This window comes from Mercurialis annua, linkage group LG2 (genome assembly GCF_937616625.2).
Source record: "Mercurialis annua linkage group LG2, ddMerAnnu1.2, whole genome shotgun sequence".
NCBI lineage: Eukaryota > Viridiplantae > Streptophyta > Magnoliopsida > Malpighiales > Euphorbiaceae > Mercurialis > Mercurialis annua.
Genome location: NC_065571.1, coordinates 7,686,297 through 7,704,028, shown reverse-complemented (window position 1 = coordinate 7,704,028; position 17,732 = coordinate 7,686,297). Strand labels below are relative to the sequence as shown.

General features: G+C 31.7%; 2 protein-coding genes across 2 annotated transcripts; one reads left to right on the top strand and one right to left on the bottom strand.

Annotated features, from left to right (window-relative positions):
* The first annotated feature begins 9,054 nt into the window (after positions 1–9,054).
* LOC126668106 (uncharacterized) lies at positions 9,055–9,429 on the top strand. The gene has a single exon (XM_050361322.1). It carries the CDS (start codon positions 9,055–9,057, stop codon positions 9,427–9,429), a length of 375 nt encoding a protein of 124 aa, XP_050217279.1.
* An 88-nt stretch (positions 9,430–9,517) lies between these two features.
* LOC126668066 (putative DUF21 domain-containing protein At3g13070, chloroplastic) lies at positions 9,518–16,721 on the bottom strand. Its single transcript, XM_050361282.2, has 14 exons — positions 15,791–16,721; positions 15,332–15,429; positions 15,138–15,231; positions 14,492–14,569; positions 14,275–14,378; positions 13,769–13,850; positions 12,980–13,119; positions 12,821–12,899; positions 12,644–12,707; positions 11,907–11,998; positions 11,375–11,440; positions 11,023–11,139; positions 10,619–10,798; positions 9,518–9,842 (listed from the first exon to the last, which is right to left on the bottom strand). The coding sequence occupies exons 1-14, from the start codon at positions 16,370–16,372 to the stop codon at positions 9,588–9,590; spliced, it is 2,031 nt and encodes a 676-aa protein (XP_050217239.1). The 5' UTR covers positions 16,373–16,721; the 3' UTR covers positions 9,518–9,587.
* Between the last annotated feature and the right edge of the window lie 1,011 nt (positions 16,722–17,732).

The following is a 17,732-nucleotide window of genomic DNA, read 5'->3' as shown; positions in this document are numbered from 1 at the left end:
TCAAAAAATGAAAGTTTATAAGCGTACCTAAAAAAAATAAATATTTATTTTTTTACTCCGCAATTTATTTTTTTACTCCGCAGTTTCAAACGGTTTCAAATACAGTTTATAATAGAATTTCAAACGGTTTATAACGGTTTCATAAAAATAGAGTTTCAAACGGATTTAAATACAGTTTCAAAAAACACAATTTGAAACTGTTTTATAAAAGCGTTTCAAATAGAGTTTCTAATAGAGTTTCAAACGGTTTCAAATAGAGTTTCTAATAGAGTTTCAAACGGTTTATAACAGTTTCATAAAAATAGAGTTTCAAATGGTTTATAACAAAGTATTTTTAAAAAACTTTGACATCATTGAAATCGTTTATAATACAGTTTCAAACAGTTTAAAAAAACGGAGTATTTTTACAAATTTTTTCAGAGTAAAAAAATAAATTTCGGAGTAAAAAAATAAATTTTTCGAAAAAAAAGGTAGACAAATAATTTTTCAAAAAACGAAGTATTTTTACAAATATTTTAAAAAACGGAGTATTTTCTGCAATTTTCTCTAAAGAACTTGATGTTAGTGATATGCACTAGGTCAATCATGTTTGACCATGTTTTGACTTTATCATTTTATTATTTATTGATTGGCAGTTTTTATCATTTTATATTAATGATTAAAATACTTGAATGGTTAATTCTTTCTAAGGTCATCGAGTATGTGACTTGATAGTAGAACCCTTAGGTTTAATAAAAGAATTATATACCATCTATCCCTAGTCTTAATAGAACATTGAGACTAGTATGATGTTGACTGATGATTATGTTTTACTAATCATGTATATGAGATATTAAGTCAAATCATAGGTGCTATTTGAGAAATAAGGCACTGGATGACCCACTGTGAGAATACTACATAGATCACTGTCATAAGTAATTCTCATTACAGTTCTATTAGTATAATCCTTTGACCTTGAAATCATCATGGATTTCTACATAGCTATTTCATATTTTGATACAGTCTTACATTATCTTTAACAGGATAATGGAATAGATTGTCATTGGATATGAAAGTAACTATGTGAGAAATGTGAGTGACTGAGAAGGAATTTGTCCCTCATTTATTTGAGTAAGATATCTATGGGCCCCTTGAAGAAGATAGACTGAAGTAAATGCATGGCCATGCTAATTGATAAGAAGTTATCATTTTCAGTCTACTTAGAGTCAAGAAACTAATGATTGAATGTTATAAGGATGACATAACTATGCTTTATATTCAATCTGGATATCGAGAGATAAAGGGATTAAAATATTATTGTAAATGGTTAAATCGGATTATCGATATTCATATAACTTGGGTAGTCATAATGTCTTGCTAGAGGCCACTTATGACTTGTGGGCTGAAATAGGGATTTCGAGCCTACTGCCAACGTTATATGAACCTACAGGGTCGCACACTAAGAACAGGCCCAAAACAGTTATGGGTTGTACCCAATGTAATTAAGTGATTAATTATATATATATATATAATTCGTAATATATATATATTAATAAATATATATATTAATTCGAAATTTAAGGATAAGTGTTTTCCTTAATTTATTATTTTTGGAAGATAATAAATATAGTAATTAATATATATATGGATAATTATCAAAAAGGAGTTTTTGATAAACATAAACTTGTAGAATTGCAATGAGATTGAAATTCGAATTTGTCTCAAACCCTAGTGTTATTTATCACTATAAATACTCATTGAGCAGTTGGTTTGAGAATCACGAAATTCATTATTCACTAAATCACTAAAATTCGAAATTGCTTGTGAAGCAATAGTGCTAGCACACAAGCACTAGTTTTGGCTAAGGTCTGTTCGTGTGGATACTCGTAGAGGACGCGTTCTTTTGGAGGCGTTTCTGATCCGAGGCCAGGTATCACCAAAGTGAACCACCTCCTTCCTTCCTACATTGCTGTTGAATTCGACATACAAGTAAGTAATTGTTCTGTTTAATTCGAATTACATGGATCTTGGTTTGGGTTTTTAGATAAATTTTTGAAATTCCGCTGCGTTATGAACCAATAAAACCCAACACTTGATAAATCAAAATCATATATTTTAGGGATTCTAAAATGGGTTCAGCCAAAAATTAATGAACAAAGGGTCAACGCGCCCCCTGAACTTATGACACGGGGTCATCTAGCCCAATTTATACTTTTTTGAGCAACTAACCCCAAAACTTTTCATTTTTGGGTCAAATAACCCCATAATTTATATTTTTATTTTAAAAAACAGATTTAGGATAATTATATCGCAACAATTAAGGAAGTATCTAATTACTTTTTTGTATCCCTCACCTCCGATTTGTATTTTACGCGTTTTAAAAATACAATTATGGGGTTACTTGACCCGAAAATGAAGAGTTTTGGGGTTATTTGCTCAAAAAAATATAAATTGGGTTAGATGACCCCGTGACACAAGTTTAGGGGGCGCGTTGACCCTTTGTTCAAAAATTAATTGAAAAATAATAAATTAAGTTGAAATTCCGCTACTACTGTCAACACAGCTCTCAACTACGTGAGTACGGGATCTAAACAATTAATCCGTTCAATTATGTCGTGAAACCTATTCTAACTGAATTTGTTAGTTTGGTTTGGTTATTGAGTATGTCTGGTTTTTGTAGAGTCTATATGCATTCTTGATTGTTGTATTAATTTATAGTTAATGCTAATTAATAAATGTAAGGCAGTAAGAATTTGGGTGTAGCATAAACGTTTCCTGAGTTTGACTTCAAAAACATTATAACTCAACACTTTTAACCCACCTTATTGTACCGTCTGACATAGCAATTAAAGAGTGGATTGATTAAATTCTGTTTTTTAAGATATACATTTTTAAATGAGAATTGGACGAATGAAATCCTGTCACATAAGGTGGATTAAAAGAGTTGGATTAAAAAAGTGGGTTATAAAGCATTTTTCAACATATTAATACTAGCTTAATGACAGGTAAAATTATCTTCCTATACATTTTATTTTATTTGAGCATATAAATATATGTATTATTATGTTAAAATCATTTATTTTAGTATAAGTCTTATTATGATAATTTGATGTGGTTGTACTAAAAACTAAAAGTAGTTGACTATTATAAGATGTAATTTATGGCCATAATTTCTATGAAAAAAAATCACTATTTTTTCTTAACTTTATGTTGTTATATTGGTTTAATCACTCAACACCCCCCCAACCTTTAGCCCTTTTTACAAATATACCTTAATGTAGAAATTTTTCCAATTATACCATAATTTGTCCGTTTATGTTTCAATTGTACTATAAAGCATTAAATTGATATCTTTTCACTTGTAAAAAAGTTTAAAATAATCTTTTATTTTTTATATTATTAATAATATTAGGGTCTAATTGTAATATAGGCTAAAAATAGAGGATTATTTTAAACTTTCTTTTGAGCGAAAAAAAATCAATTCAATGCTTTAGGTACAATTGAAACACAAAAAGGCTAATGAGGCACCACTAAATGAAAATACATTTTAATCTTTTTTATTTGAAAATCAAACGATATGATTTCTTATTTTTATTTTTGTCAACGATATTTAGTCCTTCCGTCTATTTTCGATGTTAGTCAGCCGAGTAAATGAAACTATATGATCCCCTATTTTTATTTATTTCAACAATTTGGTCCTTCATTTTTATTTATGTTAACGATTCCATCTTTTATGTTTGAATATTAATCCTTAGACAAACACTAAAAATGGAAGAATGGATTAAACTGTTGGCATAGGGATTATATCATCTGTTTTCAAACAAATATGAGTAAATTGTGAATTATGATAAATACGGAGGACTAATAGTAATTTACTCTAATAAAATTGAGATGTTTGGTAGTATACGAAAAGACCTTAGATTCTTATTACTTCTTTTACACGTGAAAAAATACCAGTTTTCAGCCTTTTTTTTTAATTTCTTGTGTAGCAAGGCAGATATGATGAATTAATGATGGAGTAGGTAGGTCCAGTTTTGATCTTATTTGGGTTCAGACCATTGGCTCTTTCCTACTAAACTTTTCTATCTATCTAAACAAATAAAGTTACAACACAAAACAACAATTTCACTTTCACAAAAATTTTAAAATTTTAAAGCAAATTTGCACATCACTCTGCTCCCATTCTATAATTTCTTGAATTGGGTGCCGAATTTCAAATCAATTTGATTCTTTCTGCTCACAATTTTGAACATTATAACTAGGATAAATTACGCTAATGGTGTTCCGACCTTTCTAAATCTTCTGTTTTGATGTCTGAATTTTTAATTTTTTTCGTTAAGTATTTTAACTTTTTGAAAATATATCAAATGAATGTTTTATCCATTTTTCAATCAGCAAATTACGAACAAGGCTAAACATTACTTAAAAATTTTCTTATATGATTCATCATTTTAGTTTTTTATATATTGGTGTATCATTGCACACATGATAGTTATTTTTTTACTAATATAAAGCATAAATTTAAGTAAAAATGAGGGTTATTTTTATCCTAATGGCTGGAACATAGCTAAAATGACTTGTTTGATATATATGTTTTTAAAAAGTTGAAACACTTATATGAAATAAATAAAAGTTCAGACACCAAATTAAAAAATTGGAAAAGTTCAGACACCACTGATGTAAATTTTCCTGATAACTATAATGTGGACAGCTACATAAACATTTTTGCTAAATTCCATTTAGAGTATAGACAGTTTTTGATTGTTTTGTTGATTTCCTTTCATTTTGAAACTCAGAAAAGGTTAAGTTGAGCGGAGAAATTTATATGGTTAATATAAGTGAAGACATTTTACATTGTTAGTTACCTTGCGGCTATGATTTTGTTTGCATTCATATATATATTTGAATGTATCTTACATTTGAATGAGTCTCAAAGAACTTTAAGTATGCTTTGTAAAAACCGATTAAAGGTAAATATTCGAGATAGTAAAATCATAATTAAAATCTCACGTAAAAGTTTCAACTTTCAATTTTCGCTCGAATATCAATTACAACTACCTCAAAAGTTAGATCAAAATAATTATTTTCTTCTCAATTTTAAACATTGTCTAATTTTTCTAACTTTGTGTCTTAGATAACGAAAACTCCTTACAACGAAGTTTTGGTGAAAGCGAACTAAAATACAATGAAGTTCATGTGTTTCGAAATAGTTAATGAGTGGAATAATAATTTTTATTAATGTTTTATTCGCATCTAATATGTTATACAATTATTTCAAAAACATGATTATTGAAGGTTAAAAGACCAATTCATATAAAATTGATTCAGAAATAATAATAAATTCAATATTTAGTACTCCGTATAGAAGTTAAAATTATAACCACCATCTTTCTTGTCTCAAATAAAAAAATCCTAAACGTATATAAATGTTTTTTATATCTTTTTCTGGCTGGTTTTAATGGTTGATTTTTACCATTAACGATAGCCAGGGCAAAACCAGTTGTTCCCAAGGGGGCTCCTGGCCCCTCCCATTTTTTTGGGCTTAAAAGCCCTTGAAGTTGTTCTATCTTACCAAAAAATATAATAATTGTGCTTATATTTTTATATATTTGGCCCCCTCAACTTTTTTTACCTTCAAAACATCTCCTTCATTTTGTTTTTAAAATATAGTTATTAAATTTAGATTTTTTATATAATTTGGCTTCTCCTTAAATTCATTTTTGGCCTGCCCATGATGGTAGCCATCTTATTCTTTTTATTTTTATTTTTATAACATATAATAAATAGCCAAACTTTTTTTATTTTGATTAATTTAACTTCATCGACGAAGTACATATTAAATCCAACTTATATGTGAATCCGTAATTGAAGATAGATTAGGGTTTTTCACCAATAAAAATGGAAATGTTTAGAGACTATACCAATATTTATATTTAATTGTCTATCTTTTTTTATTTATTGTCTATCTTTTTTTTTTATAAAATATTTTTTTATTCATTTTTATGAAGAATTTGTCAGTTTTTTGTTATAAAAATAGGAAATTTCATTCTGAATATTTTAAAGAAGTTATGTAATTTAATTTTATTTTAGGGTTAATGTCAAAAAAAATCACGAACTTTACACGTTTTCTCATTTTAATCATGCAGTTTAAATTTTCTCAATTTCATGCACGAAATACCACTTTTTCCCAAATTCATGCATAGCGCTGAGGTGTCACTTATTCATTGGTGTAAAATGACCTCCACCTCAGCGAATTACACCAATGGAGTCGTGACACCTCAGCACCGTGCATGAATTTGAGAAAAAGTGGTAGTTCGTGCATGAAAATGAGAAAATTTAAACCACATGATTAAAATGAGAAAACGTATAAAATTTGTGAATTTTAATGACATTAACCCTTTATTTTATAGGACCGTCTGCGAACTATACTATGTATATAATTATTTAAGCATTTTGTCATATACCAGGTTATTAAAAATGATTTTATATCTTTTAAAAATATATTACATTTATAACTATATGAAATTAATAAAAGATTTTTTAAAAAATAAAGAAAATTTCATATTTATAGCATACTTGTATGTATTCCATGCCCTAAACCCTAAACCCTAAATTGCAAACCCTAAATATCATACTTGTATGTATTCCGTGAACTCATAATACTAATTATTTGATATGAATTGTACTCATTAGCTATTATTAATGAAAAACTCATAGATTCATTAATTATTATAAAAACATTAAAGAATAGTTAAGACAATGGTGAAGATTAAGGTTAAAAGTTTAAATTTTGGAGGCCAATTTTTATAAGCTTGCTTTTTCTGCATTGTGCTTCACAATAATAATAGATGGAGGAATGTGTGTCACTATCTATCTACTTTTACATTCAACAAAGGCATGAAGACATTCCTGGCTCTAGTGTAGGGTAGCTTCCTTTTTAAGCACGCTCCTCAAACTAACTCTTAGTTCTACTAGCAGTTTGTATTTTAAAAACCGAGTCGGCAGCAAAAAATGATATTAACCGGTTTACGATTAACCAGTTTAACTATCGATTGAATCGCCTGAGTGAATATATATATATACAAGATTCATTTAGCGTATTTGATTCGTATAATGAAATACGCATTAGATACTTTTTAAGAATGTACTAGTTCTTTACTTTTTAAGAATATTTATTCCGTAAAAATCATCAAATAATCATTTTATAGAATTGTTGTTACTTTTGTTTAACAGAGATAGAGATTACAATACTACTACTACTACTACTACTACTATTATAAACAAAGCTACAAACAAAATATATATAGTCTATATATATATATACTACTATTTACAAATATGTGCAAACTTAAACGTCAATCACGTCATCCATACCGTTTATGTTGAATGCATCCAAATCAATAAAATGTTCATATGGAACGGCTATTATATTCCTTAACAATTTCAATTAAAGCTAAGTGTAAAATCTTACAACTATCTCTCAATCTTACCAAATCATAGCCATCTTCTTTCTTCCCTCACTTTCTTCTTCATTTTTTTTATTAAAATTGTACCATAATCGATTATTTCATTAATCGGCAGTCAACATTTTTTTTATTATAGCGTTAAAGTTATTTTATAAAAAACGGTTTTATTTTTTCTTCACCAGTAATATCTAGTCTAGTACGGCTCTTCATGTAGCGCTGCTCTTTCCAAGTGGCAGATTGTTTAGAGAAAGAACAAGATGATAGAATAAGATACAGAGCAATTTAATAATTTTTTTTAATTTGTAAGACGTGACTGATAATACTTTAGCACAAACATCTCGTTCTATGTCGGATAAGTAGAAAACGTTTTCTAACAATGTAACTGCGACTATGACTTAGTAATACTTATAAATTCTGATAAAAAAAATCTACCCTTTTTCTCATCATGGTCAATTTCTATTATTAGAGTAGCTTTAACTTTCTTTGATAAAAAATGGTTTTAGTCTTGTCGGAAATCATGGAGAATGAGTGTACTCCTTAGAGCAATAATGTTGTGCAATTGAAATCATTTGACAAACAAATACGATTTCACATGAAACTGTTATGAGTGGCTTTGTTCTCCATAGAAGATGAAGAGGATGGGGATAATAACGGACTGAATTGAATTTTAATATGTCAACAATTTATTAATTTATTTCTTTAATTTATAAGACGATTTGTAAACAATATTGCTCATTCTTTAACATAAACATCTCATTTTTTTCTCAGATCAACGATTTAGTATTTTCATTTTTGCCAATGTATAATTGCGAGTACTGTTGCTTAAAAATATACTTGAATTGTGAATAAAAAAAAAGGGGTTTAGATATAGCTAGCTAGGTTTTATATACGAACCTTTGTAAATTAACTATAACTAAATTTTACGAAGAACACCAATTTTTACGGTTCAATGATTCCTGTTGGTTTTTTCGGTTTAAAGGGTTGAACGAAAAATCCAATATTTAGGGAGAATCGGGATTTTCCGGTTCGGTTTTTAAAACGCTACTAGTAGTACTGTAGTAGAAGCAAGAATAGTGGGCGCCATTTGCCATAAGCAAAGATCCAAGGAAGCAACAACAGCCATGCATGCATCCAATATCTCCAACTCTTTTTCATCATCATGCCACTTATTTCCAACTACTTCAAGACAAAACCCTAATACTTTAGTGGACTTCACTTTCTCTCTTTCCTATGGAATGATTATAAACCCAAAAAAACACAGAGAAAACAGTGACACCATTTTCAAAAGTTATTCCCTGTTCCAATCTTTGTCCTGTCTTCCATTATCTTTTTCTTACTTGCAACAGAATGTTCAAATCATAAACAAATATATGCACATCTTCTCCAAAGCTCAGACAAACAGACACAGCATTATTCTTCTTTTAAAACCATTCCAACAACTAACTTCCAGTCCCTTTTGGACTCACATTACTGCCCTTTTATGCTTGTGACATCCGTTAGCCGGTGGCGAGTTTAGTTCAACAATGCCCTATATATAGCTATATTGAAATCCAATGCCTCACCAACATATCACTCCTCAAAATTGCAAAGGTAGACTAAATTTGTATCCATGGGTAGGCAAACCTGTGATCCGACCGTCATTCATTCCTCCATTGCGCTTTTACAGGAGAGGTTTCGACAGTTGGAGAGAGCAAAGGAGATGCGGCAGCAGAGGGAGCTTTTGCGATTGTTCGCTGAAGCTGAGCAAGTCAAACCCGTCAAAGGTTACGAGCAATCTCGGACCTTTTTTCAGTCTGAACTCGTCCTTCCGCCCGGGAAACCTCTCCATGACAATCTTTACATCAGGCCATACATGCAGAACAAGTATGCAGAATTCCAGATCAATGAAACTCCAAATTTGGTTAGCTTATGCCCCAAAAATACTGTCATGCACATTACAAATAACTTTGATGAATCAGATGTTGATACCTCACTTCATCTCTGAAACTTTTTTTTTTACAAAGTTAGTATCTCCCGGTATTCTTGTTCTTTTGTTTTGTTTCTCATGTCGTTTTCACTGCTTTTAATCGAGCTGTAAAAATAGATAGATAAATAGATAGAGCGAAGAGAGAGAGAGTTAGAGAGAAAGAGAGAAAGTAACAACTACTGTCCGCCATAACTCTCATTGTCATCTTCATGTTCAGCTATTACATTGGAATCAGAAAGAGCATGTTCTGGTCTCTTTTGGAATGAATCCTCATCAAATTCAGTATCGTCCGACTCATCATCACTGCTCCACTTCTTCTTTATGATTTTGGGAACAAGACGAGTTACCTCTTTGGCCTCCATTATTTGGTCGCCATTGCTTATTCGTTCAAAACGAACCGCGCTTACTTTTCTAGCATTTCCAGCTAATACCTGCAGCAAAGGCAATATATTACAGATGGTGATAGTAACAGGACAGCCAAGCAATATACAAACTACATTAGACCGCGCGAATGGGTCGTCGATAGATTGATTATATTATAGCATTTGAGCCATGAGGAAACAGAATGTTACCATCACTAAGAAATTTTCATCTGTAATAAATAGTTTCTTATTGGTCATATCAATTGCTTAGTGAAATGCAGAAAGCAATTTTATCTCAAGGTAGAAACAATGAGTTTTTATTAGATAGAATATTTGATTGCTGTATATTTGCTCAACTCATTCATGCCAGTCCTGAGTATGATTAGCACTATTACTTCAGGAACAGGCGTTATGCGAGTGGTAGGCTGTGTTGCACAGAAACGGAAATGGCAAAACAAAAAACGCTGAAATTGAAAACAGCGAAACAATATTTTTTATACAAATAGGTTATAAATAGAAAGTTTTGGAATTTCAGAAGTGTTTCTAGAAACGGAAAAGAAACTCCGAAATTAGAAGTTTCCGTGCAACATAGGTGTTAAGCCCTTGTTTATAAGACGGAACAGCCAATTATTGTATGTATATTAGTTCGATGTCGTAGTTATAACCATAAACTCCAGGCTTATGCTACTGAACCAGAATTATCTAGCAGACAACTTTTTCTAGAGCAAATATTAATGTAACTGTTTTTAGAGCCAATACTAACTCTTCCATAGTGCAAATATTGACGCAAACCACACCGACTGAAGCTTGCACAAGTGAAAAGAAAAACATGATTGAAAGGATACCTCAAGTTTATATATCTGATTCTTATCATTCTGATCTTGTCGATCAGATTTGCCTTCATTTTGCTCATCATCCTCTTCTTGATTTTCCTTTTCAAGGATAAATTTGATACTCTCCCCAGTCCTTGGGATGTATCCAAATGCCTCACATATAAAACCTGATACTGTCTCATATTGATGTCCCTGGGAACAAGAGAAGAAAGAGAATACTATCAATGATGCATATTCAAGAACTAATGGTCATTAGTGCGCAAAATGTATATTCAACACAATAGTTCTGCAGCCAACCAATCACAGGCAAGGTTGTTTTGAATATCAACAACGAGACCATTATGAGAAAATCAGTTTTTAGTACTAGTTGTTGTATTGTTCATTTACTAGGGGATTCACTGCTACAAAAAGCATACCTCAGGCATTTTGATATTTAGCTCTTCAGAGAGTTGATCAATGGAAGTGTTTGCATCAACATCATATATTCCCTCTGCTCGCATAACAATGTAGCCAGTTTTCTTCTGTATCTCCTCCTATTATAAAAGATATGGCATTATTTCAATTATTATAGCAAACATATGTATTCCTGCTGCTATCAGTAATGGTTGTTACTTGTATATTTTTTATAAAACAATAACAAAAACTTCAACATCATTAGATCAGGAAGAGGATATAATTGTCATAACAAAGCAATTCCAAAACCATCAAAACATAATCCTGGACAAAAATGCACAACTTCATGGATAAAAAGTGTGTTTTCAATCTTACTTTTGAATCATTTTCATCGAAGATCTCTCCAACAATCTCCTCAACAACATCTTCCAGGGTAACTATCTGTTTCATCCATAAAAATGGGGAAAAATTAACATAGAGTAAATGTAAGATGAGCACAGTTGGGCACTTAAAATGAATAGTTAACTGAATGTCAGCATGCAGAAAATAAAATAACTAACATAATGATATTTAGCTGAGCGTTTAACTGCAAGGAGACTCTTACGCTTGACGGCCATGATACCAATATAAATGGTAAATGTACATCTATTTTTTTTTTATATTGAACACATTTGATTGGCATCATGTACTTAGACCGATTAGAAAGTGATCAGCATTTTGCACATGGAAGATAGATTCAGTAACATTTATATGGCTGTGCATTAAGTTAACAAGTAAAGAACTCAGTAATTACTAAAAGTGCCAAGGTTGAAAACAAGTAAGCACGACGCTGTATATCACCAATTAACTTTTCTACAATCAAAATATAGATACAATTCGAAATAGGACTAGTAGGGTTTGTACATACTCCAATGGTTCCACCGTATTCATTAAGAACAACAGCCATGTGAACCTTCCTGATGCGGAACTCTCTAAGAAGATTCCAGACTGACATTGAATCTGCATGACCAAAAAAACTACATTTGTTAAAAGCTATAGCAAAAAACCTACAAAATTGATACAAATATTTTCTACACAAAATTCAAAACAAAGAAAAGTTCAAATAGCATTTTAAATATGTGAATATTTTCAAAGAACTTTTAGCAAGGAAAACACTGAGCCATCTGATAAGGAGTTCCATACTGTAAGTTAATCTTTTTATCATTATTACAACACCCATGGAGTCAAATTTGTACCTCCATGCATTCTTTAAAGAAGAGTAACCAGGTAGCAAGTATAAAATAATATCAACGAGAAATAAATAATAAATATATAGCAAAAGGAGGCTAGATATCTAGAAACATGTCCATTCCAAATTATTTGTAGAATTTATAGCCACTGAGACAAGGCTGTCTTCCATCCGCTGATGCAAGACAGCAAATAAGGCATTCCAAAATATTTATGGATTTTGGAGTCACTCAGACAGGCTGCCTTCCATCAGCCGATAGAAGACAGCAAATAAGAAACCCCCAAGCCCAACCTAGTTTAAATGGATAAGATCTATTATTTCACGCCTAAATCAAAAACTGAGATGAGAAGACAATCTTCCAGAATGCATAATACTGAAAAGTACATAAACCATCAATTACACAGTGAAAGTATTACCGGGCACAAAGTATGCAGGTTTGTGAGCCATGTCTCCCACAGTTGTACTTTCTAGCAGCTCGCCCTTCAAAAATGAAACATGTCATAATTCTGCACACTATGAGATTGCCAAATACAATCAATAACTAGAGTCGTAGCAATTCAAACAGGGTGGAAAGGGCATAGAATATGTCTGACCTTCTGAGCATAATCTAGCAGATCCATTGCGTATGCAATACCCATAATATTGTCCACACGCTGTTCGAAAACAGGAACCCTATGAACATGTCCACAAAAGTCTCAGCAAGTATCTAAATTTGATGCTTAGGTTATGAAGTAGAGTATAGATTAAGTTACCTTGAATACTGATGAATCACCCGCAGCTGATGGAAATCAACAAGAGTTGCACTGGCATCAATTGCAACTACATCAACCAGAGGTGTCATGACCTCTCTAACATGTGTATCCTTGATCTCTAACACATTCTCAATCATATCCTGTGTAGAAGTACACGAAATGTTAGAAGACCTTAACCACAATATGTAGAAAAAAAGACACCTCCAACATTTTGAAGAGTTTTCTGGAAAGGTTTCTACGTAATCTAGGGACCCGAGGCCTATGATGAGTACAAGAATGAAAGAGTCATGTTTCTTTCTATAAAAAATTCAATGTCAAGAAACATTATGCAATAATATAATTCTAGGGTTTGGCCTCTCAATCAAATCAGCATGCTTTTGCCACTTTTTTGTAACATCACACTTAATTTACTCTATAAATGCTGCTTTATTATTGTTGACCATGGAACAAATGGACACAACCTTCAACCTCGTACATTTTTTATCCCACATTGTATCCAGAAGTAATTTGTTGATACCATTAAAAGCTATATTTTAATATCATTAACTATTCTGTCAATCCTGCCTGAGATTCTGATGACCAATCAATAATCTCTCTCACACCGCAAGTGTTTTTCAGCATCTTGCTAGCACAAATACACTGTCCGAATGTTCTAAGGTATTTGAACAATGTTTTGTATGGAAATATAAAACATTGAGCACATAAAATATGAAGACCTTCACTACTAGCATGTGGAAAATGCACAGAAGAAGGTGCTTTATAAGAACCATAACTGGACCTTCATGATACCTGTTCTTCCTCCTCTATGGCTCCACTTAACTCTGCTCCTCGCAACATCAACTTCAACTCATCCTCAGTAACGTAAGGCTCGCTATCAAGGAACAAAAATAAAATGAAAAGAAACATGATAATACTACTATAGAAAACAGCCATCGAATGACCTTTCATGTGCATCTAGTCGTACAAATGCCGACCATGTACAGGACAATGGGACATAAAGGAGAAAGAGACAGAAAAGGAAGCAACAAATGAAATGGGACAATGACATACATTAATGGAGAAATCAGTTTCCTACTCTGTTCATTATCCATTGTCTGAAACACAGGACTAAGTAATGGGCATGTAGCTGTATGGCATTCCAAATCACAATTTCATAATGCTATTGTAACTTTATTTGGTAACAGAGAAATCATTTTGTAATGTATAAACACACACACACATATGCACACACAGAGATAGCTCCATGCTAAAAGTGAAGTTGCACATAATATTCAAGAGATTTTAAGTTGTTTCACCTTCTCCCTTTCAGACCAAGCATCTTTAGCATTCCCATAGACAAATATGTGACAACTCTTCCCACAGGATATAGCACCACTGAAAGCCATGCAACTGGTTTGACCTAACGTCATAGCAAACAACATTATTATGTAGCACTAAGATCGTCTTCAGCATAAAAGAACCATATAAAGGAATTAAAATAAAGCAAAAAAAGTCCAACACACATGAACTTACCACAAACCTAGCCACCTCTGTGGCATTGTGAACAGCTATGCTTTTGGGGGTGATCTCAGTAAGCAACAATATTGCAACCTACATTCATCAAAAGATAACTGATTAAGAAAAATTAACAATGGGAGAATTCTTAGGGTGTGACAAACAGCTCTAGTGATACTTAGATGCAAATCGCTATAACTCTTTGTGGTGTCATTTGCTATGCAAATGCCTTCCTAAGATCCTCTAAGAGCCCCTCATCATATTTTCAATCTTTAAAATTATACTCTTACATAATCGTAATCCAAAAACAACATGCTGGAAGGACAAAAACAAACAAGTGTAATTACTACAAAGTACAACTGAAGTATTATTATCCTTAAACATGGGGTGATTCCCTTGCTCAAATTAGTTTTAACATTCCTGCTCATTCATTTTTACAATCTTGCAATCGGTAGTAAAAAGGAAACTTCATAAGAAAACCAAACAAAGATTTTCTTTTCTATTAGTCAATCATCCACTTAATTCAAATTAAGATTCATTACAATTCCCAAGGAAAGAACCAATTAGACATGAAAAATGTCATTTCATCCTCGGCATTCGTATATTATTCAACATGAATTAATCCACAAACAGAGAGATACAGCAGAGAGAAACTTGTACATACAGTCATTACTCCAGTGGCTGCAGTAATACCAGCTTCGCCAAATATTGCAGTGGCTGCCTCTGTGACTAAAGCTGTTGCTCCAATGTTCACCACACTAAGGACATAAATAGAATCTACAATAAGAAATAATATTCAAACTCAAGCATTTAGATTGGAATGAATGTTACATCAGCAGGTGATAAAAAGGGCAGTACGTTGTGCCAATAAGAATTGTAGTCAGGAACCGTGTAACATCACTACGAAGCATTTTGAAGACACCATCATCAGGCTCTTTTTCAGCCAGCTCTCGAACCTGATAGATTTATGTTGGATGAACAATTATATCAAAGAGAGTAACATTGAGATGAACAAAAAGAAAAACATATGTAAACATAACCTGAATCTCTATTAACATTAGAATGACCATTAGATATTTTAAGATACATTTATATTGGAATATAATATGGCCACCAAGATTAGTTCAATGAACAGGAAACAGTACAATGAACCACCAAGTTTCTTCACATTCCTAATTTTAGCTTTTAAACAATATGCATATAATCATTAATGCCTCCAGAAATACAACATTACTCACAAGTCACAAGTGAAGTTTGAGTTCACACAAATAAACATTTATTAATGACAAACTCAATTCGATATCTTAAAGTCCGTACCTTCCAAGGCCAAAGTGTGGTGATTGAAGTCTCAGCCATAGAAAAAAACGCCGACAAACTCAAAAGTGCAGCCAATATCAAACCCTGCTCTTTAAAAACCAAAAGAACCTGAGAAAGTTTCGGCCACGCCTTCCTCAACACCAATACACTCTGCTCAATAACACCATAGCCAGCAGTCACAACACCTTCAGCTGCAAACACTCTCTTACAACCCAAAACCAAAACCCCACAAACCATTGCACCCAAAACCACCCCACCTTTGATCAACAATCTAACCAACTCTAAATTCTTACCAATACCTATATTTTCATTCATACCCAGATTACCCTCAACTTTGTTTATCGAATTTGAATGAGTTCTAACATCAAAGCCTCTTAATTTACTAGAATTTGAAATACCCAGTGGTCTAAAATCATTAAAGTTTAGAACTTTAGATAAACTACGAGATGGGTATCGATAATTCTTCTGGAAAAGCTTCACATTCAGCTTAGAAACTTTATTATAATGCAAAAAAGATGATGGTTTTGTACCAGAAATCATAAATGGCCGGCCCAGAAAAGAAGACTGGCAGGCAATTTCCATTATTGAATTTCAGTCACTGACTCGAATTCAAAACTGTGACTCAAATTAGAAGTTGGGAGGTTGAATTGAAAAGAATTGAAATTTGAGAGAAGTTAAGAGTCAAAATTGGAGGAGTTGAAGAAATGAAAAGGGAGTTGGAATGTAAAATTAGAGGATGATAAGTGAAGGGCGGGGGTTTAAATGAAAAGATTTTTATAAAGTTGTAGTAATTGTTAAAGAAGATGGGTTTTTGGGGGGTGAAATTGGCGAATTTGAAGGGTTTTGGGGTGCTGGAAGAGTTCCATTGTTTTGAGTTTGGTGAAGACTGGAGGAGGAGCAGATTCTGAAAGTGCAAGTGGGAGACTATGGGAGATGACTTCTCTGTCCTTCGCTATTTTAAAAAAGGCTTAATTGCGTAAAAAATCACAAACTTTAGCGTGTTTTGCAAATTTAACATAAACTTTCAATTTTGGCAAATTAATACACAAACTTTTGATTTTTGGCAATTTTAGCACCGATCAATTTTTCATGAAAAAAATGCTGATGTGTACACCGGAATAACCACTATTCCGGCGTCCACATCAGCATTTTTCTCTATTTTTTTGAAGGAAAATTGATCGGTGCTAAAATTGCAAAAAATCAAAAGTTTGTGTTTTAATTTGCCAAAATTGAAAGTTTATGTTAAATTTGCAAAACACGCTAAAGTTTATGATTTTTTACGCCATTAAGCCTTTAAAAAATAATAAGTAAAGGATCAATTTATCCCATGTACGCACGAAGTATCAAATAAGTCCAACTTCGACCAAAGTGCCCCAAAACTATGCAAAATCGGATGGTTTCACCATTTTGAATAAAAAAAGAGAGTGAAAGCCTAATTTTAAAAATTAACACTTAATTAAATCTAATTAATCTTAATTAAAACACTAATTAATCCTTTTTAACTTAAAATCTAATTAACATAAATTGAAAGTTTTTTCTATATAATTAATTAAATATTTCTAATTAACAACTAAACCCAATTAATCATAATCCATCTTTTTCTTTCATAATAATTTCCGGCTACCCACCACTGCCGACCCAATTAAAAGTTCATGTATTTATGTACCAAAATTAAAAGTTCGTGTCAAATACCAAAAACACGCGAAAGTTGGTGATTTTTGGAGCAATTAAGCATTTTTTGAAACTGAAACTATATTAAAATATAACGATTTTATTAAAACTACATGAATGTTTTCATAAATTTTGCCAAAATCTAATTAGAAAATATTAGAACTATAGTTTTTGAAAGGCCTAATTATTTTAAAAAAATCCCATCTTGTAATATTTTTTTGTTTATACCCCGACCTAGGAAAAAAATTCATTTATACTCTTTTTTTGATTT